The 26,117-nt window shown below is 52.5% G+C and overlaps 2 protein-coding genes across 3 annotated transcripts in view; one reads left to right on the top strand and one right to left on the bottom strand.

Annotated features, from left to right (window-relative positions):
• Positions 1 to 34: 34 nt before the first annotated feature.
• On the bottom strand, positions 35 to 4,859 carry ints12 (integrator complex subunit 12). Its single transcript, XM_084686769.1, is given in 8 exon segments — positions 35 to 754; positions 756 to 1,088; positions 1,229 to 1,372; positions 1,769 to 1,928; positions 2,260 to 2,456; positions 3,820 to 3,975; positions 4,276 to 4,442; positions 4,721 to 4,859. Coding segments are annotated over 7 exon segments (1,407 nt in total). The 5' UTR covers positions 4,435 to 4,442; positions 4,721 to 4,859; the 3' UTR covers positions 35 to 496.
• gstcd (glutathione S-transferase, C-terminal domain containing) overlaps positions 4,814 to 26,117 on the top strand; it is a 40,112-nt gene continuing 18,808 nt past the window's right edge. The window contains exons 1-6 of one of the 2 annotated variants that reach the window (XM_084686768.1): positions 4,814 to 4,888; positions 5,506 to 5,937; positions 6,050 to 6,274; positions 6,482 to 6,733; positions 9,416 to 9,679; positions 12,454 to 12,547. In XM_084686768.1, coding sequence (XP_084542894.1) covers positions 5,527 to 5,937; positions 6,050 to 6,274; positions 6,482 to 6,733; positions 9,416 to 9,679; positions 12,454 to 12,547 — 1,246 coding nt within the window. In that variant the 5' untranslated portion in view covers positions 4,814 to 4,888; positions 5,506 to 5,526. Of the gene's footprint in view, positions 4,889 to 4,943; positions 5,134 to 5,341; positions 5,938 to 6,049; positions 6,275 to 6,481; positions 6,734 to 9,415; positions 9,680 to 12,453; positions 12,548 to 26,117 lie in introns of those variants that run through there. The other variant, XM_084686767.1, reaches the window with a different exon arrangement.

Here is a 26,117-nt window from a genome sequence, read left to right on the forward strand (position 1 = left end):
ACAATCAACGCCACCTCAAAAAAAGACAGACAAGTTCATAGAGGCATTTTATTATTTTTTTCCATCAGTAAAAAAAACGTGCCATTGATGATCCAGTCGGGTCGAACAAGGAGGCACTGACACTGTTGCCACGCCGACCGCGACCCACAAGGTCCTGCCAGCAGCATTTCATATTTTTGAACGTAAAAATTCAAGTATTCAGTTCTACTGGGCTGATTCCACATTAACGGTATTTCCTCTCGACACAACACTGTGACCGGAATGGTGCCCCTCTCTTCACTGGACGCTTCTGGACTTCTGTGTCCTCTCTGATCACCCCTCCATCCATCTATCTGTCCCTCTACTATAGCAAATTCCACATACACCTTATAAGCAAACCTTTCTAACTTGAGCCATCTCTTACCCCCCTGCCCTTCTGTTTTCCCCTCCCTCCCTCCGTCTCTTTCTGTCTCTCTCTCTCTCCCTGCCTCCCTTGCCCTCTCCCCCCCTCCCTCCCTCACTTCTTCAGTTTCTTTTGGGCAGCTTTCTTCTTAACCATCTGCAGGCGTTTCAGAGCGTTCAGCTGCGACTCCTGGGAGGTCGGTGTCTTGTCCCCGCCCGCCGCTCCCCCCGCCCCCCCCGCCGCCTTCGCCCCCCCCCCGTTCCCCCCCAGACTCGGGGACCCCCCGCCGGGAGAGCTGGCCCCGCCCCCCCTCCCTTCCCCGCTGGGGGCGCGGCTCAGCCCCTGCTTGCCCCCCGTCAGGGAGGGGGGGGGGTTTCTGAGGCACAGAAGCAGAACCGGAGCCGTTGTTGCTGCTGCTGCTGCCCCCCCCCAACTTGGTACTGCCCAGGGACGACTTGGCTACGGCCAGGCCGGACAGTACCACCGGCTTCTGTCCGGAGGGGGGGGCTGGGGGGGCAGCCTTGCTGCTGCTGCTGGGGGTGGAGGAAGAGGAGGAGGAGGAGGAGGAGGAAGGGGGAGGGAGTTTGGAGTTTGGAGGCCCGGTGGAGGAGGTCTTGGCTCCGAAGGCAGCCCAGCCTGTCAGACCGCTGGAGGAGGGCAGGGAGGAGCTGCTGACAGAGGGGGCGGACGAGCCACTGGAGGAGGGCTGGAGACACACACACACACACACACACAGCTAAAGAACAAACAATCATAATAACATCTCCAGTGTGACACAGCTGTGGAGCTTACAAAATTAATAACATCTCCAGTGTGTGTGTGTGTGTGTGTGTGTGTGGAGCCCACCTTCCCCTCGGAGCGTTTGAAGGCCTGGAAGGTGGTGCTGATGTCCGGCCGGCTCCTCCCCTCCTGCTTCCTCACCAGCAGCTCCGTCTTCACCAGGGGGGCGCTGGCCCCCCCCACAGGGGATGGCTTCTGGGTCTTCTGGGCCTGGGAGGGGGGAGGGGGGTGGGGGAGAGAGAGGAGGGGGGTGGGGGAGAGAGAGGAGGGGGGTGGGGGAGAGAGAGGAGGGGGGTGGGGGAGAGAGAGGAGGGGGGTGGGGGAGGAGGGGAGGGGGGTGGGGGAGAGAGAGGAGGGGGGTGGGGGAGAGAGAGGAGGGGGGTGGGGGAGAGAGAGGAGGGGGGTGGGGGAGAGAGAGGAGGGGGGTGGGGGAGAGAGAGGAGGGGGGTGGGGGAGGAGGGGAGGGGGGTGGGGGAGAGAGAGGAGGGGGGTGGGGGAGAGAGAGGAGGGGGGTGGGGGAGGAGGGGAGAGCGTGACCCTCGATCTTGTCCCTGAGCACCCTTATGCGTCTGACCCCTGTGTGACCCCTGACCCCATGATCCTCACCATGCGTTTCATCTGCCGCTGGCAGCGGGCGCAGTACCAGATGAGTCGCGGGTCGTTGGCGTCCTTGTCCGTCACCTGGGGCTTGTGGCAGTCCTGGTGGTACAGGTTGTGGCATTCCTGGCACTCCACCAGCTGGTTCCCCGATGTCACCGTCATCTGCCTGGGGCGCCACCACAGGGTTAGGGCGGGGTGTGTGGGGGTCTGATTTGTAGTTTTTTTATGCTTCCTCCCCCCCTCCAGGCCCTCTCTCTCGCACCCCTCACCTGCACACCACGCAGGCCAGGCCTTCTGTCTCTCGCCCCCCTCACCTGCACACCACACAGGCCAGGCCCTCTGTCTCTCGCCCCCCTCACCTGCACACCACACAGGCCAGGTCCTCGCTCTCTCTCTCGCCCCCCTCACCTGCACACCACGCAGGCCAGGCCCTCTGTCTCTCGCCCCCTCACCCGCACACCACACAGGCCAGGCCCTCTGTCTCTCGCCCCCCTCACCTGCACACCACGCAGGCCAGGCCCATCTCCATGGCGAAGTCGTCGGCGCTGGTCTCGTCGAAGCTGGACAGGTCCGGCAGGGCGAGAGGCAGGTCCCGGCTGGTCGCCACGGTCACCGGGGACGAGCTGCTCTCCTGCTTCTCCACCCGGGGCTTCTTAGGGGGGTCAGGCCCCTCCCCCTGCTCCACCACCCTCACCTGGGAGGGAGGGGAGAGGCGAGGGGAAGGGAGAAGGGGAAGAGGGAGGGGAGGAGGGGTGTGAGGGAGGGGAAAGGGAGGAGGGTGTGGGGGAAGGGGCGAGGAAAGAAAAGATGAGTCAACAAGACTTCTCCTGTATCGAGCACTTGTAGGTGCAACAATATTGTTTTCCAAGCCTTCCACTTCAAACCAGTCAACCACAACAGACATGTTCCACCATGAATCTGTGCCCTGCCTTCTCCAGAGAGCCCCTCCCTCCATCCTCACTCTGTGCCCTGCCTTCTCCAGAGAGCCCCTCCCTCCATCCTCACTCTGTGCCCTACCTTCTCCAGAGAGCCCCTCCCTCCATCCTCACTCAGTGCCCTGCCTTCTCCAGAGAGCCCCTCCCTCCATCCTCACTCTGTGCCCTGCCTTCTCCAGAGAGCCCCTCCCTCCATCCTCACTCTGTGCCCTGCCTTCTCCAGAGAGCCCCTCCCTCCATCCTCACTCTGTGCCCTGCCTCTCCTCCTCCAGAGAGCCCCTCCCTCCATCCTCACTCTGTGCCCTGCCTTCTCCAGAGAGCCCCTCCCTCCATCCTCACTCTGTGCCCTGCCTCTCCTCCTCCAGAGAGCCCCTCCCTCCATCCTCACTCTGTGCCCTGCCTTCTCCAGAGAGCCCCTCCCTCCATCCTCACTCTGTGCCCTGCCTTCTCCAGAGAGCCCCTCCCTCCATCCTCACTCTGTGCCCTGCCTTCTCCAGAGAGCCCCTCCCTCCATCCTCACTCTGTGCCCTGCCTCTCCTCCTCCAGAGAGCCCCTCCCTCCATCCTCACTCTGTGCCCTGCCTTCTCCAGAGAGCCCCTCCCTCCATCCTCACTCTGTGCCCTGCCTTCTCCAGAGAGCCCCTCCCTCCATCCTCACTCTGTGCCCTGCCTCTCCTCCTCCAGAGAGCCCCTCCCTCCATCCTCACTCTGTGCCCTGCCTTCTCCAGAGAGCCCCTCCCTCCATCCTCACTCTGTGCCCTGCCTTCTCCAGAGAGCCCCTCCCTCCATCCTCACTCTGTGCCCTGCCTCTCCTCCTCCAGAGAGCCCCTCCCTCCATCCTCACTCTGTGCCCTGCCTTCTCCAGAGAGCCCCTCCCTCCATCCTCACTCTGTGCCCTGCCTCTCCTCCTCCAGAGAGCCCCTCCCTCCATCCTCACTCTGTGCCCTGCCTTCTCCAGAGAGCCCCTCCCTCCATCCTCACTCTGTGCCCTGCCTCTCCTCCTCCAGAGAGCCCCTCCCTCCATCCTCACTCTGTGCCCTGCCTTCTCCAGAGAGCCCCTCCCTCCATCCTCACTCTGTGCCCTGCCTCTCCTCCTCCAGAGAGCCCCTCCCTCCATCCTCACCTTCTCCGCAGGCCTCTTCTCCACCTCCTTCCTGCTCTTGTCTGAGCTGCTGGACTTGCTGCTGCCGCTGCTGCTGCTGGATGAGGACGAGCTAGATGACGACTTGGAGTCCTGCTTGCTCATCTTAGAAACCGACAGCTTGGACACCTCCACCTCCTACAAACACAAAGTCTACACTCAGTGCTGACGCTACAAAAGACAACAAACAGTTGCCTATGCAAGACAGCAAAATAAGGTTTACTAGCACAAGATTAAGGTTTTTTTTTTTTTTCCGCTACAAGACTTAGTACAAGAAGTATATTTACAACACATTGAAAATTGAATCTGATGCTTTTGACGTTGGGAGAACAATCGCAACCGAAGCAATGTCTGCACTGTCAAGGAATATAAGTAACACTTGCCCCAACCTCTACTACACAGTCCATCAACTATGTCCGCTGCGCTCAAGTAACCTACCTTCTGTAGAGACCGGTAGGACGAGTCGGTGGTTCTTCCGGAGAGAGACTCGTCCAAGAGGGCTTTTAGCTTCTCCGCGGAGTCTTTGCTCTTGGAGTGCAGGTATCCCAACCCCTTCAAGAAGACAGGGTCCAGCTCTAGACTCACCGACGCAGCCATGACCGAGACTGGGAAAGCGGACACAATAACAGCCGTTTTAATGCTGTGTTTTCAGTTCACACAGCGGATCGATGACATATCAAGCTAGTTGTGTGACTTGATAAAGCAAATACGTGTGAGGTTGGTTAGTAGCTAGATAAGGAAGTGGTCATACAGTAGTATTGAAGTCTTGACCATCATTCAGTAGTAAGTTAGCTGATAGCCAGCTAGCATCTAGGTTACCGAGGCTAGACAAGCTTGCGTTCCTAGCTGTGCAGTTTGAGATCGTCGTGTCTGTTTACCTTACCTTGCACTACGTGTTTTTCTCACAATGTTATGGTTAATCAGGACATATGTTTAGTGACAACACAACAAGTGACGCTTGCATTACTGCTGCGACAGTAGCGGCAGGAAACGCCTTTACTTCCTACCACGGCCGACACGTCCACCATTGATATACGTTCCAAGAAACAACGTAAGGTTTTATTTATTCTTTTTGGTTCAACTCAATTAAATTAAATATTATCTCAAATTTATACATAAAGATTTTAATTATAAGTACAATTTAATTATATGGGGATTTATAACAAATAATGTAGCAAAGAGCCCTGTAAGTTTTTTATTTTACTACAAATTAACCCGGATGACTTAAAGTGTTACACAGAGTCGGTTGCGTTCAAAACAACGTGTGTTTGGATAAGGAAACATAACACTCACACTGTAAGTATTTTACCTCCCGCATTGTATAACGTGTATAACAAGTCATGAACTGACAGTAATACAGTACACCATGAACATTTGGTTGTTTACATTATTACATTAAATTTGTATAGTCGGTTGAAGCTGAATGAAACGCAAGAGAACACATTCTTAGATTTGCCATGGTTCAATGTTGCTACATTGTTGTGATGTTGTTGTTTTTTTACAGATTGTGAGCCACCTAGCTTGCACGAACATACGACATCATCATGCCATTTTAAGTTTAATACAGGGCTCGGAAAATTAACCTTCTTGAGTTATTAAGACCTGAATAGTCTACCAACTTTAAGTTGAGAACAACTGTATGTTATAAACGAGAAATAACATCAACAGACGTCAACACCGTTGGTTGCAATGAAGAAAACGGACTCAACATCGCAGCAAGAGCGTCTCTACCTCGACCACTCCTCCACCTCCGATCTCCCTCTCCACACATCCATCACCCTCTTCCTCCTCTCCTACTGCGAGTGCAAGTCTTTCCAGGTGTTCCTCGTCTCCTCAGACCCCCGCGGCTCCCCCCAATGTTGGGGGAGGCGGGTGCCAGAGTTCCTGGGGGTGTCAGAGGTGTGCGTGGAGGACCTCCCTGAGCTGGTGAGGGGCTGCCGTCTGCCGGCTGTGGTGGACGGGGCCGGGCGGTACTGCAGGGCGGGGCTGGCTGTGGTGCTCAGACACATCGTCAGCAGAACGGTGGAGGCTGACTCCTGCAGGGGGGGTGTGTCTGCACTGCTGGGCTTCAAGAGTACGTGTCTGAAAGCCTGCGCTGAGGTACGGGAATCATGCTTATAGTAGTGTTTGTTTAGATTACACTTTCATCCAAATAGTTTGGGGGGGATTTGATCCTGGAACTTCTTGATATACAGTAACTCTCCTCCCCAAGGTGAGCCCGTGGACCAGGTTGTGTGAGCTCAGCATCCCCTCAGCTGTGGAGTCCCTCCTCCTGCGGTCCTCCGCCCAATCCCTGCTCCTCCCCAACGCCATCCTCCAATTAGAGAAGACGCTGGGCGAGCCGGTCAAGGTTCACAACAATGACAAGATCCGCCGGCAGAAACTACGGCTGAGAAAGAAGAAGGAGGAGGAAGAGGAGGGCTCAGATACTCAGAAGGTGAGTTCTGGGCTTATGAAACTAGTAGGAAACGTTATATAAGTAGATTATTATATGTTTTAGCTTGTTGGTTATTAGCTGCTCACATTATTCCGTCTAAATATATTAAACAACTGTAAAAGCCTTCAGAAATGCCGGATTATTTCCCCCTTTTTATATCCAGTCTGTAAACGTTCCTTTTTTGAGAATGTTACTTTTGACCTCCAGACTCCCCAGGAGAGCTCAGGCACCGCCTCCCGCCCTCCTACCCTGAACCCGGAGCCCTCGGATGGGCTAGAGCTGCAGGCTGCACTGGCCAAGCTCTCGGTGGGTGCAGTTCCACCTCCGTCCACCAGAGAGTGCTCTGAGATCAGGAAGGTGAAGACCGCAGGGCTGCCTGCCCTGGAGCATGTCTTTGCGGAGGGGCTTTACTTCACTCTGACAGACATGGTGTTGTTGCCCTGCATACATCACTTCCTGGTGAGACCACAAGTTTTAATCAGCTTTTATTTGATCTTTTTTATTTACTTCTCTAACTCAGGGGAGTAGGTTTTGGTAGATTTGACATATTTCAATGGCAAATCAACCACCCCTTGAATTTAGTTTTATAATTACTCTTTTATAATTAATTTACTTATCCCAAATTGTATTAAAAACAGGACTGAAAGACAACCAGGAACTACAGTGTGCATCTTTGCATAGATTTTAGACTACCTTTATAATTGATTTCTGATAGAGAGGACAGGAAAGGTTTCAAAAATATTTTTGAAAAAAAGTTTCAAAAGGTTGAAAAATATTTTCCAATTTAGTTTTTGAAAAACATGATTTGAATGGTTGACAAAAAAAAGTTGGCACATTTCTTTGGTATCATTGATGAGAACTCAACTAATCTCTCCTTCACTGTACTGTGCTCTGCTTTAATCTACCCTGTTTTAGGGTTCTCTGTTCTCCTCTCTCCTGTCCTCTCCTGTCCTCTCCTGTCCTCTCTTGTCCTCTTCTTTCACTGTGTGTGTGAAAAAAGTTTTCAAAGGTTGAAAAAAATATTTGTGAAAAAAGTTTGCAAAGCTTGAAAACATTTCAAAAAAAGTTGCAAAATATTTTCACAAAATGTTTTGAAAAAAGTTTTGCAAGGTTGTGAAAATAGTTTTGAAAGGTTGAAAAACAAATGTGAAGAGTTTCGAAAGATTGATATTTTTTTTTTCACAAAACGTTCTGAGAAAAATTTTGGAAAGGTTGAAAAAATATTTTTGCTAAAAAGTTTGCAAAACAAGTTTGCATCATCGATGAGTACTTGATGAGGATTCTACTATACTGTACTCTACTGTACTCTAGTCTACTGTACTGTACTGTACTGTACTGTACTCTACTCTACTGTACTCTATTGTACTCTATTCACTATGTGTGTGAAAAAAGAAACCAAAAATGTACGTTATGGATGAGACTGAGGGAGTTAACGATGTTTATATAACTGAGAATAGAGACATTCCTGATCATCCATGGCCATAGGAGTTGTGTTTTGAAATTGTCAGCGTCAAATAGTATTCCTGGCGAATGCTCTATAGTGTCTTTCTGTATGGATGTATTAATATGATGTGAGGTCCCGTTACCAGGGTGACACTAAAACAGGTTGACCAAACAAAATGGCTACTTCTTTGTCTTTGCCGTCCTACTGACGATAGTCTTTTTAACCATGAGTATCTGTACTTCTACTTGAGTGAAGGATGTTTATACCGTTGCCATCTCTGGTGATCGACCTGTTCAGACTCCATACAGGGCCTGGATCCTCATCGCAGAGGTCAGGGTTAGGGATCATCATCGCTCTCCGAATGAAGCCTGTAACTGATCCAGACCTCCTGTGTGTCTCCTCCCCTGGCCCCCGGGCACCGAGCCAGAGACACAGAAAGCTAATGTAAACACTACATCACCCACGGGCACCCTAGCCAGCGCGTGCAGTAATAACTCCTGGGAGCTACCTGCATGCAGCCCAAACACAAGGCAGATTTAATTTCCCGCGTGTTAAATCCTCATGTTTACCTTCCACCTGTGGGATGGCCTAATATAGACCTGCCTTCAGTCTCCCCACAACCACAGTGCCGTCTCCATTACCGTGGTAACAAAAGAGCTCTCAGTGCCACCTCGTCACTCGGTCCTGTATTTACACCCTGATCTCCGTGGCGACCGCCCCCCCTTTCATAACGAGGGCCGTCTCAAATTATGCTTGGCGCCTCGGAGCGACTGTCTGGGCTAGACGGGTGCGCTCACACACTCACACACTCATACTCACACGCGCGCACACACGCACACACCTTTATCTGCCTACTAGGTAGGTCCCTGGAGTGACTGGACACCAAAGTCTCTCCACGGCAGAAGGAAAGTATCATTTTTTTAAAAGTTGGTTATTGTTCCTCCCCCCCATCTCCATCTTTTGATTTTAAACCCACCAGTGTATCTTCCTGTTTCCAGGTAGTGGATTCTACAGTCATTCCACGCTGTGAAGCCCCACGGCTGGGTGGGTGAATGACTAGTTTATTTTAATGAGGTGTGTTAGAGTTCATCTGTGGAGTTTGTTCTCACAGTGAGACTGTTAGTGGTCAGCGGGTTCCAGTTTCAGACTCAATCTGGTGTCTCGCTAGCTCTCTGACTGGCTGGCTGGCTGATTAACTGGCTTACTGGCTGGTTGGCTGGCGGGTTGACTAGCTGATTGACTGACTCTCTCTCCCCATTTTGTCTCCTGAGGACGGTGGTGGGGATCCTGGACTCTCGGTTCAGTAGAGATATCACTCCTCCTTGGTCACTTAACTAACTTAAATCATCTCTCTCTCCCTCTCTCTCTGTCAACTCCCCTCTCTCTCTCCCCCTCTCTCTGTCATCTCCCCCCTCTCTCCCCCTCTGTCTCCCTCTCTCTCCCTCTCTCTCTGTCTGTCTGTCTTTGTCTCTCCCTCTCTCTCTGTCTGTCTCTCTCCCTCCCTCTCTCTCTGTCTCTCCCTCTCTCTCTGTCTGTCTCTCTGTCTCTCTCCCTCTCTCTCTGTCTGTCTCTCTGTCTCTCTCCCTCCCTCTCTCTCTGTCTGTCTCTCTGTCTCTCTCCCTCTCTCTCTGTCTGTCTCTATGTCTCTCTCCCTCCCTCTCTCTCTGTCTGTCTCTCTTTGTCTCTCTGTCCCTCAGATCTTCCTCCAGACCCAGGGGTCCTCCAGCATGCTATCCCAGCTGCCCCTCCTGCTGCGCTGGTACCTCCGTGTCCAGGAAGTTCCTGGGGTGGCCCTGGCTGCCGAGGCCTGTGGTCTGGTCCTCTCCTCCCCCCAGGCCCCCCCGCCCCGCCCCCCTGCCCCAGTGCAGCCTCTCCTGATCGGTGAAGCGCAGCAGGAAAGCCTGGGGACCGGCCAGGTGGCCTTCGTCGGAGGCCCCAGACCCACGATGACTAAACTGAAAGTAATTGATTTTCTTTTGTGGTTTTGCGCACTTCCTTTGATTGTTCCCCTCTTGTTCTCCTAGCCTTTCTTTCTCTGTTCTCTCTCTCTCTCTCTCTCTCTCTCTCTCTCTCTCTCTCTCTCTCTCTCTCTCTCTCTCTCTCTCTCTCTCTCTCTCTCTCTCTCTCTCTCTCTCTCTCTCTCTCTCTCTCTCTCTCTCTCTCTCTCTCTCTCTCTCTCTCTCTCTCTCTCTCTCTCTCTCTCTCTCTCTCTCTCTCTCTCTCTCTCTCTCTCTCTCTCTGGAGTTTTAGGAGACAGTTGTTGGAAAGACTCACGGAGGACTCTTTTATAGCTGTCCCACACACACACACACACACACACACATGTCCTCTCTCTCTACACACACACACACACACACCCCCAGACACACACACACACGTCCTCTCTCTCTACACACACACACACACACACGTCCCCTCTCTCTACACACACACACCCCCAGACACACACACACACACGTCCTCTCTCTCTACACACACACACACACACACGTCCTCTCTCTCTACACACACACACCCATGGCCCATCTGGGCCTCTTCTTGCCCTGAACAACAAAACCTTTTCATGCACTACGGTCAATTATTGAGAGTCCTGTGTCTCCTGAGTTTACCTCTTCAAGAATGCTTGTCTGTGTACTTGTTCCATTTTTTTTTTTTGTGAGACAATCTTTTCTTCGAGCCAAATGGATTTTTATGATCTTCCTGTCAGGCACTGGAGAGAGCTGAATCATAGCCTTTACATGTCCTTTTCTCCGTACATGGAACAGCAGCCTTCAACTAGCTGGTGAAAAGAGACATCTTTCCTGTCTCTCCCTGAACTCCCTCACAACCACTTCTCTATCGCTTCACCAGGAGAGTTCATATCCCTCAGAGACCCAGGGTCTTCTGAACCACCTTCTCCTACCTTCCTCCTTCCCTTCTCTACACACACATACACACACACACACACACACACCCACGCACACACCCACACACACACTCACTCTCTCACTCACTCACTCTCTCTCTCTCTCTCTCTCTCACTCACTCACTCACTCACTCACTCACTCACTCACTCACTCACTCACTCACTCACTCACTCACTCACTCACTCACACACAGTCCTCAAGACGAAGCAGCCATAATCTTTTACCGCCGGTTTTCACTGCCCTGCATGGTTACGACTCAAACAGCGATCTTCGCACACACGCACACTCAGTCTTCATATAACCGCTGGAATTGTCGTTGACACTTGACACTTGCGATATACGGCCCCCGAGAGGGAGACTGCTCAGCTCCTGCTGGTCTCTCCTGCTCTGCTGGTCTCTCCTGCTCTGCTGGTCTCCCCTGCTCTGCTGGTCTCTCCTGCTCTGCTTGTCTCCCCTGCTCTGCTGGTCTCCCCTGCTCTGCTGGTCTCTCCTGTTCCTGGCCTGCCGTACAGTCTGGCTAGCATGCTGACACGCACTCATGTCATGTGACTGCCTGGGGCAGGAAGCTGGAGGAGGGGGGGGGGTCGTAAAAGTAAGGCATAGCTAGCTGAAATGTGTTTAGACACAGATGCTCTGCAGTGAACACACACACACGGGAGCACATACACACACACACACAGGAGCACACACACACAGGAGCACACACACACACACAGGAGCACACACACACAGGAGCACACACACACAGGAGCACACACACACACACACACACACACACACACACACACACACACACACACTGGCTCCACAGTGGCCCAGCCCTGACAGCTGCAGCCAGCCTCCTAATCCTCCTGGCAGGGTGTCAGTGTGTCTCCTAGGGCACGGAGTGCCAGACAGACAAAGAGAGAGAGGGCTCCACTCAAAACCCCTGTGACACGCTATCCCTCACCGCTGCTAACCAGCCAGCAGTCACACACACACACACACACCTCCCTTGTCCTCATTTTGGTCTCGTCCTGAAGAAGGCCCTGTCAGCCACTGTGCTGCTTCCTCCTCAGCCGTGTGTGTGTGTGTGTGTGGCTGCCTTGATTCTGACAGCTTCCTGCGCAGGCCAGCTGAGAGAGACCACAACGCTGTCTCCTGCTGGTGTCTCCTGCTGGTGTCTCCTGCTGGTGTCTCCTGCTGGTGTCTCCTGCTGGTGTCTCCAGGGGATCAGCTTTGCTGTGTGTGTGTGTGTGCTGTCACACTGGTTGCATACCTACAGTACATGAAAGGGCGGGAGAGAGCGTGTTGTGTGTGGGTGTGTGTGTGTGTGTTGTTATGGTTTCGTACCAAATGTCTACACGTTGTGCAGGTGTGTGGGTGGGCATTATGAACTGTTCTTGTGGGGACCTGAATCCACCTCAAGAATAGCAAACTAGTACTTGAAGTGCTGTTCGAGGGTTTTAGAGGAAGTGTGGTTAGAATGACCTAACGGGGTTGGGAGTTAGGGATGGTTTTAGGGTTAGGGTTAGGGGTTAGGGTTCGGTGCTAGGGTTAGGGTTCGGTGCTAGGGTTAGGGTTAGGTGCTAGGGTTAGGTGCTAGGGTTAGGTGCTAGGGTTAGGTGCTAGGGTTAGGGTTAGGTGCTAGGGTTAGGTGCTAGGGTTAGGGTTAGGTGCTAGGGTTAGGGTTTGTACCCACAAGAAAAGCCACACAAACTTGTCTGTGTCTTGGCATCATGTCCAGTGTTCATATATACAGTAGTGTGTTTGTGTCATGTCCTGTGTTTACAGTTTGTGTGTCTTGGTATCGTTCCCAGTGTTAATATTTGTGTGTGTGTGTTCCCCAGGACCGGGGTATCGAGGCCATCTTCTCTCCTCATCCCTGCCCATCCTGGTCTCTCTCCTGGGACTGTCTCCCTGCCTCCGTGAACCCCACTGAAGGTAAGACTCCCTTCATCTCCTCCGCCTGCTCTCCTCTCCCCCCTCTTCTCCCCCACTCCTCTACCCTCCCTTCTTTTTTTCTCTCTCCTTCCTTCACAGCATCCACACTCCTAAAAGATATCTCACTTTCTCCCTCCATCCATCTCACCACCCACCTTCTTTCTGTCCCCTTTCATGTGTGTGTGTGTGTGTGTGTGTGTGTGTGTGTGTGGGAGGGAGGGAGGGAGGGAGGGAGAGTGTCCAGCCAAGCCTCTCCAGTCTCTAATGTGTTTTCCGGAAGGTACTTCTAATGAATTTTAAAGTGTCTCACTGATGTGTTCTCTCTATGATGGGGGGGGGGGGGGAGGCAGGAAAACACACACACACACACACACACACACCACTGTGCAGTGACCGTGGCAGCCATTGGTTGCCGTGGTAGCCATATCTGGCAGGTGGCTGTTGCCGTGTTGATCGCAGTCCTTGGTATCGCTGGTGACACAGAAACATGAGTTTCTGACTATCTCCCTGTCTTACCCTCTCTCTCTCTCCCTGTCTTACCCTCCCTCTCTCTCCCTGTCTTACCCTCCCTCTCTCTGCCTGTCTCTCTCTCTCTCCCTGTCTCTCTCTCTCCCTGTCACTCTCCCCGTCTCTCTCTCTCTCCCTGTCTCTCTCTCTCCCTGTCTCTCTCTCTCCCTGTCTCTCTCTCTCCCTGTGTCTCTCACTCCCCGTCTCTCTCTCTCTCCCCGTCTCTCTCTCTCTCCCTGTCTCTCTCTCTCCCTGTCTCTCTCTCTCCCTGTGTCTCTCTCTCACCGTCTCTCTCTCTCTCCCTGTCTCTCTCTCTCCCTGTCTCTCTCTCTCCCTGTCTCTCTCCCTGTGTCTCTCTCTCCCCGTCTCTCTCTCTCTCTCCCTGTCTCTCTCTCTCCCTGTCTCTCTCTCTCCCTGTCTCTCTCTCTCCCTGTGTCTCTCTCTCCCTGTCTCTCTCTCTCCCTGTGTCTCTCTCTCCCTGTCTCTCTCTTTATCTCTCCTTCTATTTATCTCTCTTTTAGCTCTTGTCACTACAGCAGCAATATAACCAGATACGGCTGTTGTGTTATGTACAAATGTTCATGTTCATGTTTATGCACGTGTATAAGAGCGTGATGTTGATGTAAGACTCTTCCACTCTTCAGTGTGTGAGCGTGTGTGTGTGAGAGCGTGTGTGTGTGAGAGCGTGTGTGAGAGTGGGTGAGAGTGGATGGGTGTGTGTGTGTCCGTGGTTAGTTACCTTCTGTTTATTTTTTATGTAACAGGATTTAGGAGCCCTCCCTCCCTCAGACAGAAAATCGCGTTTGACTTCCCACGTTCAATCCAGTATTGAGTTTGAATCCTATGCTGTTTTATCGTGCATCAATAGAGTATCGAGTTTGAAGTCTGTCCTGTCCGTCGAGATGTAGGTGTGAGGAGACCCAACTCAAACGCGCCTCTGGCCCAACTTCCTGATGAATCCAACAGTCGTTTCCGTGATTTTACATGACAACTCAAACTTCAGCGGTCAGGGAGGTACTTGGACAGTTCAACAGACCTTTTTTTCTTCTTCTAGTTGAGGTAACCGCGGCCACATGGGCGTGCGTGGTGGCGCGTACAGGCAGGTTGTGTTTGGCTCCTCCTGAGCGGTGCTGCAGGGCGCGTGGGCGCACGGACCAGGGCCAGGCTGCGTCTGTGGGCGGCGAGAGGAGGGGGAGGCTGGTCTGGCCCACGGCGGGTTTGGGAGCTCCCGTCTAGAGACGCTCCGTTAGATACACATGGGTCTGTGTGGGGGAGGAGGGGAGGGGGGAAGGAGAGACAGAGGAGGGAGGGATGATGAGGGGGGAGGGGGGGGGAGGCAGAGCGAGGGATGAGGAGGAAGAGAGACAGAGAGAGAGGAAGGGAGAGGGGAAGAGAGAGGAAGGGAGAGGGGGAGAGAGGGTAATGGATGGAGAGTGAGTGTGTGTTTTTTCAGTTTCATGCTGGAGTACTTATGCAGAGTGGCAACTTAACACTGCAAACATGCAGATTGCAGGAGAAAAAACGAGCCTGAGATTCAGAAGAGGTTATTCATTTCAACAAGAGCAATCTACTCCTCTACTGCAAAGGTGCATTTGAATGTCGTACCATAATTACGTGAGAGATGCAGTACGTTAATGCATTCTAAAATGTGTGTATGTGGAGACTGTGTGCGCGTGGTGGGGGCTGTGTGTGTGTGTGTGTGTGGAGGGTGTATGGTGGAGGGTGTGTGTGTGTGTGTGTGTGTGCCTGAATTATTGTGACGAGTCAATTTGTCTATTGCGCCCACACACGACAAGTGTCAAAACACACACACATTCCCACGCACACACAACAAATACATATGCCTAACCCTACACCAGCTCTCCCCCCTCCATGCCTCCCCCCCTCATGGCGAGGTGTGAGGCAGACAGAAGGAGGAGAGGAACCAGGAGCTGTCCAGGCAGGCCTGTTTGTTTCTCCTACTGGGGCGGCACTGGCGGGGGGGGGTGATTGCAGCGTTGCGGGTGAAGTCATCACACAGGTAACCAGCCGTGAGGGGGAGACTGAATGGAGCCATGGTGTGTAACCACGTCTCTCCCCCTCCTGTCTCCCCCCTCCATCTCCCTCCTCCTGTCTCCGCAGCTTAATCTAACAAGAAGTGATGGGGCAGAGAGGAGGGGGAAAGCAAAAAGAATGGAGGGAGGGAGGGAGGGAGGGAGGGAGGGAGGGAGGGAGGGAGGGAGGGAGGGAGGGAGGGAGGGAGGGAGGGAGGGAGGGAGGGAGGGAGGGAGGGAGGGAGGGAGGGAGGGAGGGAGGGAGGGAGGGAGGGAGGGAGGGAGGGAGGGAGGGAGGGAGGGGGGAAGGAGAGTGAAGGATCTGTCACTGCTGTGACAACCTACTCGTCGTCACCTGGATCACACACGCACACACACACACCGGCCACAGGGATGTTTTGGTACACGCAGACGGTCTACATGTCTGAATGCCATGACCTCGTATACCCTGACGAGGACTTCTCCTGTCATCAATACACACACACACACACACAACAACCCACGTCTCCCAGAGAACTCCCGAGAATATCCAAATGTTGTTGTTGTTGTGTCTGTGTGTGTCTGTGTGTGTGTATGTATGTGTGTCTGTGTGTGTGTGTCTGTGTGTGTGTCTGTGTGTCCGTCTGTGTGTCTGTGTGTGTGTGTGTGTGTGTGTGTGTCTATGTGTGTGTCTGTGTGTCCGTCTGTGTGTCTGTGTGTGTGTGTGTGTGTGTCTGTGTGTGTGTGTGTCTGTGTGTGTGTGTGTATGTATGTGTGTTGCGAGAAAGCTCAGCAGATTTCCCATCCCTTCATGGTCCAACAGCAGCAGCCAGTGGGGGAGTTAGCCAGACCGCTAACAGCCTTGTGGGCTAACACCCACTCAGCTCCAGTTAGCCTGCATGCTAGCATATGAGGAAATTCCCAGATGGGATGCTATGCTAACCTGGCTGCTATATTTACATCTGAGATGCTACGCTTACCTTGGAACTGCTTTACATCTGGGATGCTGTGCAAACCCTAAAAACTGCTTTACATCTAGGATGGTATGCTTACTTAGATATTACTTTACAACTGGGATGCTATGCTAACCTAGATACTGCTTTACCCCAAGGTGATAATGCTAACTTTACATTTTTGCCATGCCAGCACGCATTAGTTAAAATGAAGGGATTTGTGTAGAGAGAAGGGTCTGGTGCCATCACTTTGTGAGTGTGTGTGTGTGTGTGTGTGTGTGTGTGTGTGTGAGTGTGTGTGTGTGTGTGTGTGTGAGCAGTGTTGTATTGTAAGTAGGCAGTGAGTCAGCCACCCCTTGGGGAGATTCTGCCCACCTCCTCAGCCCCAATTCATTGGCCTCATCAGTCGCTCTTTAAATGGGAGATTTATGGAAGACAGCGAGCCATAGGCAGCGCCGGCATCAACAGGCTTCCAGGTTAGTTACTCTTAACGAAACGGGTAATTGGCACTTTATTAGAACGGCAGCAGCTCAAACACTCCTGGGCTGCACTGACTGAACCACAGCAGGTGTGGGGAATATTTGTCACTGCAGAGTCAGAGTGAGGGAGTGAGGGAGTGAGGGAGTGAGGGAGTGAGGGAGAGAGCGAGAGAGCGAGAGAGCGAGAGAGCGAGAGAGCGAGAGAGCGAGAGAGCGAGAGAGCGAGAGAGCGAGAGAGCGAGAGAGAGAGAGAGATGGAGGGGGAGGAAGGGAGAGAGAGAGAGGAAGGGAGAGACTGGGAGAGAGGAAGTGGAAACATTGGAATGCAGAGCCACATTCCTAGGGCTTGGATGAGATCCCACTCAAATGTCAGAACATGAATATTCATAACCACCTTTATTTTTCCCACAATTCAGTTTTGCGCTGATATCACTCCGGTTGATGAAGGGAGGAAAAGAAAGTGTGTGTGTGTGGGGGGGGGGGTTAGGAGAAAGAGAAGTGTTCTGGAGGAAGAAAGAGTGAGGTGAGAGAAAGTGAGGGAGAGAAAGGTGGAAAGAAGTTAGAGAGGAAGAAGTGAGAGAAGAGAGAAATGAGGGAGAGAAAGGTTGCGCGGTCTTTACCGCCCCTCCCTGAGTGACATTAACAGGGCGTGGCTGTTCTTCCTTACAGATTCCACCACCAGGGCTACATAATTAACTAGTGCTTTGTACTCTCAAGTCAGTATGTGGAGAATAAGAATCAGTTCTCCAGAGAGAGTTTCTCCTCATCCCTGTTAGTAGCTGGGATGACAGACCCTACCCTCTGGTGACTGTCTGGTTCTCATGCTGATGATTCAACTATCCGTGGGCCTCAATAGAACATGGTAATAATATAATAAATTAATATTTGACTTCTCAAAGTATTGTCCCGTCATCACCATACTGAAGATGATGTGGTTGGTGTAAGTTATCGTTAAACCTTGATTCAGGTCAATTAGAAAAACACCCCGTAAAACCGTTTCTAAACGGTTAAATGTTCTCCTTTCATATGAGATGGTATCATCTATCTTTGGATAGATACGGTATGATATAAGGAATGTGTTCACGTCTTCTGCAGGAAGGTGTGGGAGGTCTAGCCTGCCTGCTTCCCTCCTCAGGTAACCGTCTTCAAAACAACATTCATGTGGTCCTGGAAGAAAAGTAATTTTCCGGGGCGATTACCGCATCTGAAATAAAGATGAGCTCCAGTCAGTTTGGTTATTTTGTATGATTTTTTTTTCCGCTCAAACTCCAGTGTTCAGCAATTTCAGCTTCCAGAGGGGGAGACTGTGCAGTGCTTTTTTCCCTCTCAGCCCCGTCCACGCCAGCATGCTGCTGGCACTCACCAGCCCTGGCAGCCCTCTATTGGTTGATTAAACGTGATCATTTTGGTACTCTCTGTTGCTGCTCTGATGAAACCTGCTCGCATACCTCATGTTTCTCTCTCTCTCTCTCTCTCTCTCTCTCTCTCTCTCTCTCTTTTGTTTTCTCTCTCATACATTGTGTCTCTCCTTCCCTCTCTCTCTTTCTTTCTCACTCTTTCCCCCTCACTCTTGCTCTTTTTTTCATTTTGTCTTGCCCTTGGCTGCGCAAAATATAATCACCTCTTTCGAATGATATGCTCATTTGAGACGGGGTTGGTGGGTGGTGGGTGGGGGGAGGGGGGAGGGGGAGGGGGTGGGGGGAGAGGTGGGGGGGTTTAAATGGCTGCAGAGTTTAGCACCGTCAAAGCCACAGTTGTTGTCCTTGGGATGGAAGAGGGTCGCTGGACTCATTCTGGTATCATCCCTGGTGTTGCTACTGGTTGTCTCTCTTTCCACATCTCTCTCTTTTGCTCTCCACCTCTCTCTCTCCACATCTCTCACTCCACCTCTCTCTCTCTCACTCCACCTCTCTCTCTCTCACTCCACCTCTCTCTCTTTCTCCACCTCTCTCTCTCTCACTCCACCTCTCTCTCTCACTCCACCTCTCTCTCTCTTTCTCCACCTCTCTCTCTCTCACTCCACCTCTCTCTCTCTTTCTCAACCTCTCTCTCTCTCACTCCACCTCTCTCTCTCTTTCTCCACCTCTCTCTCTCTTTCTCCACCTCTCTCTCTCTTTCTCCACCTCTCTCTCTCTCACTCCACCTCTCTCTCTCTCACTCCACCTCTGTCTCAAACTCCACCTCTCTCTCTCTCTCTCACTCCACCTCTCTCTCTCTCTCTCTCTCACTCCACCTCTCTCTCTCTTTCTCCACCTCTCTCTCTCTCTCTCTCTTTCTCCACCTCTCTCTCTCTCACTCCACCTCTCTCTCTCTCTCTCTCTATCTCTCTCTCTCTCTCTCTCTCTCTCTCTCTCTCTCTCTCTTTCTCCACCTCTCTCTCTCTCACTCCACCTCTCTCTCTCTCTCTCTCTCTCTCTCTCTCTCTCTCTCTCTCTCTCACTCCACCTCTCTCTCTCTCTCTGTCTCTCTCTCTCTCTCTCTCTCTCTCACTCCACCTCTCTCTCTCTCTCTCTCTCTCTCTCTCTCTCCTCCCCATCTATCCTCTCTATATCTTGCAGCTGAATGCGTGTCACATGTTTAACCTGAATGCACACCGTGTCTTCGGGTCGCTCTTCTCACAGCCTCTCAGCATCGGTGCATTGATTGCACTTTCAGTCTTATTGTACAGTTTGTACAACAAAGTGTTGGATCAATAAAGTTTCTATTCAAAAGAGAGAATCTCCCTGGCCTCTTCCAGTTGGCTGGCTTAGCGACCGCTCTGTCCAAGGGTGTCGTGGCGTTTAGAAACATTTGGTCCGATGCGTTTATGGCAGGGCGCTGACCCTAACAAATATTTTGTGCCCTCTCTGAAGCCATTCGCTAAACAGAACGACATGTCGTGTTTCGGTTGAGTTGTTTGCTAAAGCCTTGAACGTCAGGGGGCTGACTGGAAGGAGGTGTTTTGTGTTTGTGGTCCGTCTTATGCTTGGGTGGGTGGAGAGGGAGTGGGGGGAGAGGGAGTGGAGGGAGAGGGAGTGGGGGGAGAGGGAGTGGGGGGAGAGGGAGTGGGGGGAGAGGGAGTGGGGGGAGAGGGAGTGGGGGGAGAGGGAGTGGGGGGAGTGGGTGGAGAGGGAGTGGGGGGAGAGGGAGTGGGGGGAGAGGGAGTGGGGGGAGAGGGAGTGGGGGGAGGGGGAGTGGGGGGAGAGGGAGTGGGGGGAGAGGGAGTGGGGGGAGTGGGTGGAGAGGGAGTGGGTGGAGAGGGAGTGGGTGGAGAGGGAGTGGGGGGAGGGGGAGTGGGGGGAGGGGGAGTGGGGGGAGTGGGGGGAGAGGGAGTGGGGGGAGAGGGAGTGGGGGGAGTGGGGGGAGAGGGAGTGGGGGGAGTGGGTGGAGAGGGAGTGGGGGGAGAGGGAGTGGGTGGAGAGGGAGTGGGTGGAGAGGGAGTGGGGGGAGTGGGTGGAGAGGGAGTGGGGGGAGAGGGAGTGGGTGGAGAGGGAGTGGGGGGAGTGGGAGTGGGTGGAGAGGGAGTGGGGGGAGAGGGAGTGGGGGGAGTGGGTGGAGAGGGAGTGGGGGGAGAGGGAGTGGGTGGAGAGGGAGTGGGTGGAGAGGGAGTGGGGGGAGTGGGAGTGGGTGGAGAGGGAGTGGGGGGAGAGGGAGTGGGGGGAGTGGGTGGAGAGGGAGTGGGGGGAGAGGGAGTTGGTGGAGAGGGAGTGGGTGGAGAGGGAGTGGGGGGAGGGGGAGTGGGGGGAGGGGGAGTGGGGGGAGAGGGAGTGGGGGGAGAGGGAGTGGGGGGAGTGGGTGGAGAGGGAGTGGGTGGAGAGGGAGTGGGGGGAGAGGGAGTGGGTGGAGAGGGAGTGGGGGGAGAGGGAGTGGGGGGAGTGGGTGGAGAGGGAGTGGGGGGAGAGGGAGTGGGTGGAGAGGGAGTGGGTGGAGAGGGAGTGGGGGGAGTGGGGGGAGAGGGAGTGGGTGGAGAGGGAGTGGGTGGAGAGGGAGTGGGTGGAGAGGGAGTGGGGGGAGAGGGAGTGGGGGGAGTGGGTGGAGAGGGAGTGGGTGGAGAGGGAGTGGGTGGAGAGGGAGTGGGGGGAGTGGGTGGAGAGGGAGTGGGGGGAGAGGGAGTGGGGGGAGAGGGAGTGGGGGGAGGGGGAGTGGGGGGAGAGGGAGTGGGGGGAGGGGGAGTGGGGGGAGGGGGAGTGGGGGGAGGGGGAGTGGGGGGAGGGGGAGTGGGGGGAGAGGGAGTGGGGGGAGAGGGAGTTGGTGGGTGGGGCGGGGGTGGGGGGGTGGTTATGAGTCATCACGTTCCTCAGTGTGGTATTTGGAGTGTGTGAGACAGGAAAGAGTCCCAGCTTTGGACTGTTCAGTCATATCGACTGCTTTCTATCCAACACCATGTGTGTGTGTCCCTGTGTGTGTGTGTGTGGCTGTGTGTGTGTGGCTGTGTGTGTGTGTGTGCCTGTGTGTGTGTGGCTGTGTGTGTGTGGCTGTGTGTTTGTGGCTGTGTGTGTGTGGCTGTATGTTTGTGGCTGTGTGTGTGTGTGTGCCTGTGTGTGTGTGGCTGTGTGGCTGTGTGTGTTTGTGGCTTTGTGGCTGTGTGTGTTTGTGGCTGTGTGTGTGTGGCTGTGTGTGTGTGTGTGTGTGGCTTTGTGTGTGTGTGTGTGTGGCTTTGTGTGTGTGTGTGTGTGGCTGTGTGTGTGTGTGTGTGGCTGTGTGTGTGTGGCTGTGTGTGTGTGGCTGTGTGTGTGTGTGTGTGTGTGGCTGTGTGTGTGTGTGTGTGTGTGGCTGTGTGTTTGTGTGTGTGGCTGTGTGTGTGTGTGTGTGTGTGGCTGTGTGTGTGTGGCTGTGTGTGTGTGTGTGTGTGGCTGTGTGTGTGTGGCTGTGTGTGGCTGTGTGTGTGTGTGTGGCTGTGTGTGGCTGTGTGTGTGTGGCTGTGTGTGTGTGGCTGTGTGTTTGTGGCTGTGTGTGTGCGCCCAGGCATGACGTTGAGCCCTCCTTGAGCTGTGTTGACGACCTAACTGTCTCTCCCCTGGGCAGGTGTTGGAGGAAAGCATGTTATGGCTCTCCTCTTGTCAATCAACCTCCCTCGCTTTCTCTCTCTCTCTTTGTCCCTCTATCTCCCTCTCTCTCCGTGTCTCCACAGAAGGCCACACTAATCATCCTGACATACCCCACACACACCATCTCTTTTTTATTTTCTTTCTCTCTCACTCTCACTTTCTGCCACCAGCATCCACCTCCTCTCCCCCCCCCCCCCCCCCCATGGCTGTTTCACTATCGTGTGTGTGTGTGTGTTGTCATGAGGTGTGTGTGTGTGTGTGTTGTCATGAGGTGTGTGTGTGTTGTCATGAGGTGTGTGTGGGAGCGTGTGAGTGGACAGCTGTCTACATATCTAGACCTAAGTCTGTCTGAGAAGACTTTAGCTCTCAAAGCTTCGTTTCCATAACTACAGCACACTGAAAATAATACTAGTCAAATACCCTTCTGTAAGTATGGTATTACTGGACAAACAGACTATTTCAAATGTTTGTAGGTTTTTTTTTTCCCCTTTATTTTTTTTACATAATACCTAGTTACAAAACATTGCCTCACATTCAGACCCCTGAGTCTGAATGCGTCTCAGATTGTGTCAGAATGCAGGTGATGTTTTGCAACAGAATAATGATCTGTCCAAATCCTGCTCTAATTATCCAAAAGGCACATGTAGCATTTCTGATCGCTCTCCTCCCTTCTCCTCCTTGTGCTCTGGTAAACAAAGAGCTTGCTTGCGATGCACGTTGCGCCGGCATTTGCTAAATGTGTTGGCGAAATGGGTCGATGCTCAAAGTAGGTCCTGAAATGTGCTTGTTGCAGATAGCCCTTGAGGGCTAATGGTGTTCTGTTGGGGAGAGGGAGGGGAGGAGAGAGGGAGAAAGAGATAGAGGAGGGGGGAGAGAGAAAGGGTTAGGAGGGAGAGGGGTAGAGGGAATGGAAGACCAACCAGAAACTTGATGATCAGAGTAAGAGAAGAACACTCCACTTCCTGTTCCCTCAAGACTGGTTCCTGTGAGGTTCAGTCGTATTTGTCTAACCCTAACTTTCTCCTGAGGACTCAGTTTAATGACCACAGTCCCCTTTATCCCTCCCAATAGTGGGACAGCAAACCTGGCAACCCGCCTGTGGCCTTTCACTGACGGACGACCAGGAGGATGGTGTAGAAGAGGACAACTGAGCACCAAGCCCTCCCTCCCTCTCCACCATCCTCCTGGTCGCACACACACTTATACACATTCACACTCATACACACATACACACATACACATATTACACACTGACTGACAGCTGTGGAGGGGAGAGTAACTGAGGAGGAGGGAGGAGGAGGAGGAGGTGTGTGGACCATAGTGGAGGAGTGAGCTGGAGGAGTGAGCTGGGTGTAGGACAGACGATACGGTGTGTGGTTGATGTCTTTCCCAGGCCTGGGTGGGCATGGATGAGATGGTGGTCAGGAAAAGAATGGGGTGGATACAGATGAAGAAAGATATACAAGAAAAGGCCGAAATATGGAGAGTTCCAGAATGAAAGGATTTAAACAATGGAGAGGATTTTGACGGCTCTTATTTTCTGTCTTAAATCTCCTTCCCTAGACCCTCATCATCTTGTCTTACATCTTAGATGTTTTTGTATACATTTTTGCTCCAATTCTACTGTTTGCTTATTGCCTGCTAAGGTGTGACAATGAGCACTTCAGAAACCCTGCCAAGTGATTTTTTTCTTATCTCAGGCGACATAAATCAGAGAATATCCTCTGGGTAATGTTTAATTCAGAAAGTAATTTACGATAACCAAAACATTGTTTTGCTGTCTACAAACTCGAAATCAAGCAAGTTTTTAGCTGCATATTCCTGTATGGTGTCTTTACTTTAGCGTGGCTTGCTTGAAGCTGAAACCCTCAAATTTTCTGACAGAATATCAGCCTCTGTACAAAGATGTGCTGTAAAAACCCTTTCTCAACCATTTTACTAATCTTGGTTGGCTTTCGTTTCGACTTCTCACCACTTCTACCGACGAACATATCTCACCTAACCAGCCATGTCATCTCTCTCTCTAACCCTAACCAGCCATGTCCTCTCTCTAACCCTAACCAGCCATGTCCTCTCTCTCTCTCTTCCTCTCTCTCCCTCTCTCTCTGTCCCTCTCTCTCTCTCTCTCTCTCTCTCTCTCTCTCTCTCTCTCTCTCTGTCCCTCTCTCTGTCCCTCTCTCTCTCTGTCCCTCTCTCTCTCTGTCCCTCTCTCTCTCTCTTCCTCTCTGTCCCTCTCTCTCTCTATCTCTCCCTCTCTCTCTCTATCTCTCCCTCTCTCTCTCTGTCCCTCTCTCTCTCTCTTCCTCTCTGTCCCTCTCTCTCTCTATCTCTCCCTCTCTCTCTCTATCTCTCCCTCTCTCTCTCTGTCCCTCTCTCTCTCTGTCCCTCTCTCTCTCTCTCTGTCCCTCTCTCTGTCCCTCTCTCTCTCTCTCTCTCTCCCTCCCTCTCTCTCTTCCTCTCTCTGTCCCTCTCTCTCTCTCTCTCTCTCTCTCTGTCCCTCTCTCTCTCTCTCTCTCTCTCTCTCCCTCTCTCTCTTCCTCTCTCTGTCCCTCTCTCTCTCTCTCTCTCTCTCCCTCTCTCTCTTCCTCTCTCTGTCCCTCTCCCTCTCTCCTCTGATGATGCGTCCCAGAGAGTGGTGATGCTGGAGCAGGCAGCCTCGCCCGTGCCAGAGAGGGAGCTCTAATGATCACAGAGACGTTGCCAGGTTCCTCCATCCCTCCTTCCGTCTCCCTCTCTCGCTGCGAGGCTGTCTCCTAATGAAGAGCACATGGCCTGAGCTGGTCCTCCACGCTCTCCCCTCCGAGGGCCCGCCAGCCCTTTCAGATCCAGATGGCAAACACACCATTTCTTAGAATGATTATTATTTTATTTTTTCAGAGGGGTCGTGTGAATCTCTCAGCTATCCATGCCAAGGTAATAACGTCAGCAGCCAGATACTGTGGTTATTAAATACAAGGAGATGAAGAAGAGAATGGGGGGAAGAAATCATGGCGGCCAGCCAAAGACTTGTCACAAGCTGTTTTCAAGGTGTCTTTTAAACTGTGGAGCGCTTCTGCCTGCCAGGCTTATCGCTGGTCCTTGGGGCACAATTGTTATTTCTAGCGCTTATTTCATAGAGACAACAAATCCAGCGCCTTACCTTCCAAAGTAAACAAGCGGTGACAAGATAAATAGACGAGGAGGTTATGCTCCTGACTGCCTGCAGAAGTTTCAAGCCGCTGTTGGAACGTTGTCGGGTTGAAACGGGATAATTGGGTGTCGTTTATTTGGCCTCGCGTGCTTGGTGGTGAAAGGGGGAAGACCAGCAGATCATGTTTGTGCCTCAGCTTGTGGAAGACGGAAGATACAAGCGTGTCTGTGTGCTGGAGTACAGTCCTCAGGTAGCTGAGTACATTTAGGACTTCAGTTGAAAAAACACCTTTTCACACTAAAGACTTTTTGTACCTTTTCAATTAGACGCAAAGATGCCTGGGGTTGTGCTGAGGGCTTCCCGAGGCGCTGATTGAGGAGATCAGAGTCTCCACTTGACCGATCCTGAACTGAAGCCCATCGCTACTCTCAGCACTCAAACAGATGATCTGCCCCATTCACCTCTCACAGCTCACCCAAGACTGACAGATTCCTGACATTTCAGCCTTGTGACATCTACCCTCCCCTCTCCCAGACAAAAAAAATGAATTCCCCCCAAATATTTGTCTTCAGGCGCCAGTCGCTGCTGTCATGTGCACGTCTAGCTGTGAATGGAGAGTTCCGGAATTCCTGTCTTGGGTGACTGTCGACAAGCCATCTGCCGTGTCTGTGACGGAGGCGTTAGAGGAGTGAAAGTGTCTTTACTGCTGCTAGGGTTGGGACTTGGAGGCCTCCTGTTCCCCCATCCATCTCTCTGTCTATTCATCCATCCCTCCCTCATCCCTCTAACCCTCCATCCTGTTCCTTCACTCCTCCATCCATTCATTCCTGCATCCACTCATCCATCCCTCCTCCCATTCCTCCTGTTTATCCATCCGTTCCATCCCTTCATTCATTCATTCATTCATTCATACATTCATTCATTCATACCTTCATGGGTTCATACCTCCTTGCATCCATCATTCATTCCACCACATGAACGTACCCCCCCTCCCTTCATTCCTCCTCCCTCCTTGCTGAGAGAAGGAGTGTGGGCAAGGCTGGGGCTTCTAATACTTCCTGGTATTTTTGGACCAAAACTGCTCCTGTCTGCCAGCAGGCCCTCCCCTTGTTACGGCGTGAAACGTCGTCTCCCAGCTTTGAAGAAAAATCGGGCAAAACTTTCCATCTTAAAGACTTAAATGCCCCAAAAATGGCGTCCAAGCTTGCAAAGAGTAGACGACAGACAGTTGACGGTGTTTTGAGTTTGACTGATCCGCTCCTGTGGTGAAGTGGGGTGGCTACAGATGATACGTGTACAAAACTAGGTTCTGTAATGTTCATATTGGATGAGTCATGTTCGGTCTGCGGACCAGCATGTTCCTGTCTGCAGTGGCATCTTCCCTGGAGCCACGCTCCGGAAATCCCACGCACAGAGAACCCCTGGTGAGACTGTCTCTCTCTTTGTCTCTGTCTGTCTGTCT

Source organism: Hypomesus nipponensis, chromosome 22 (assembly GCF_054491055.1).
Source record: "Hypomesus nipponensis isolate SF chromosome 22, ASM5449105v1, whole genome shotgun sequence".
NCBI lineage: Eukaryota > Metazoa > Chordata > Actinopteri > Osmeriformes > Osmeridae > Hypomesus > Hypomesus nipponensis.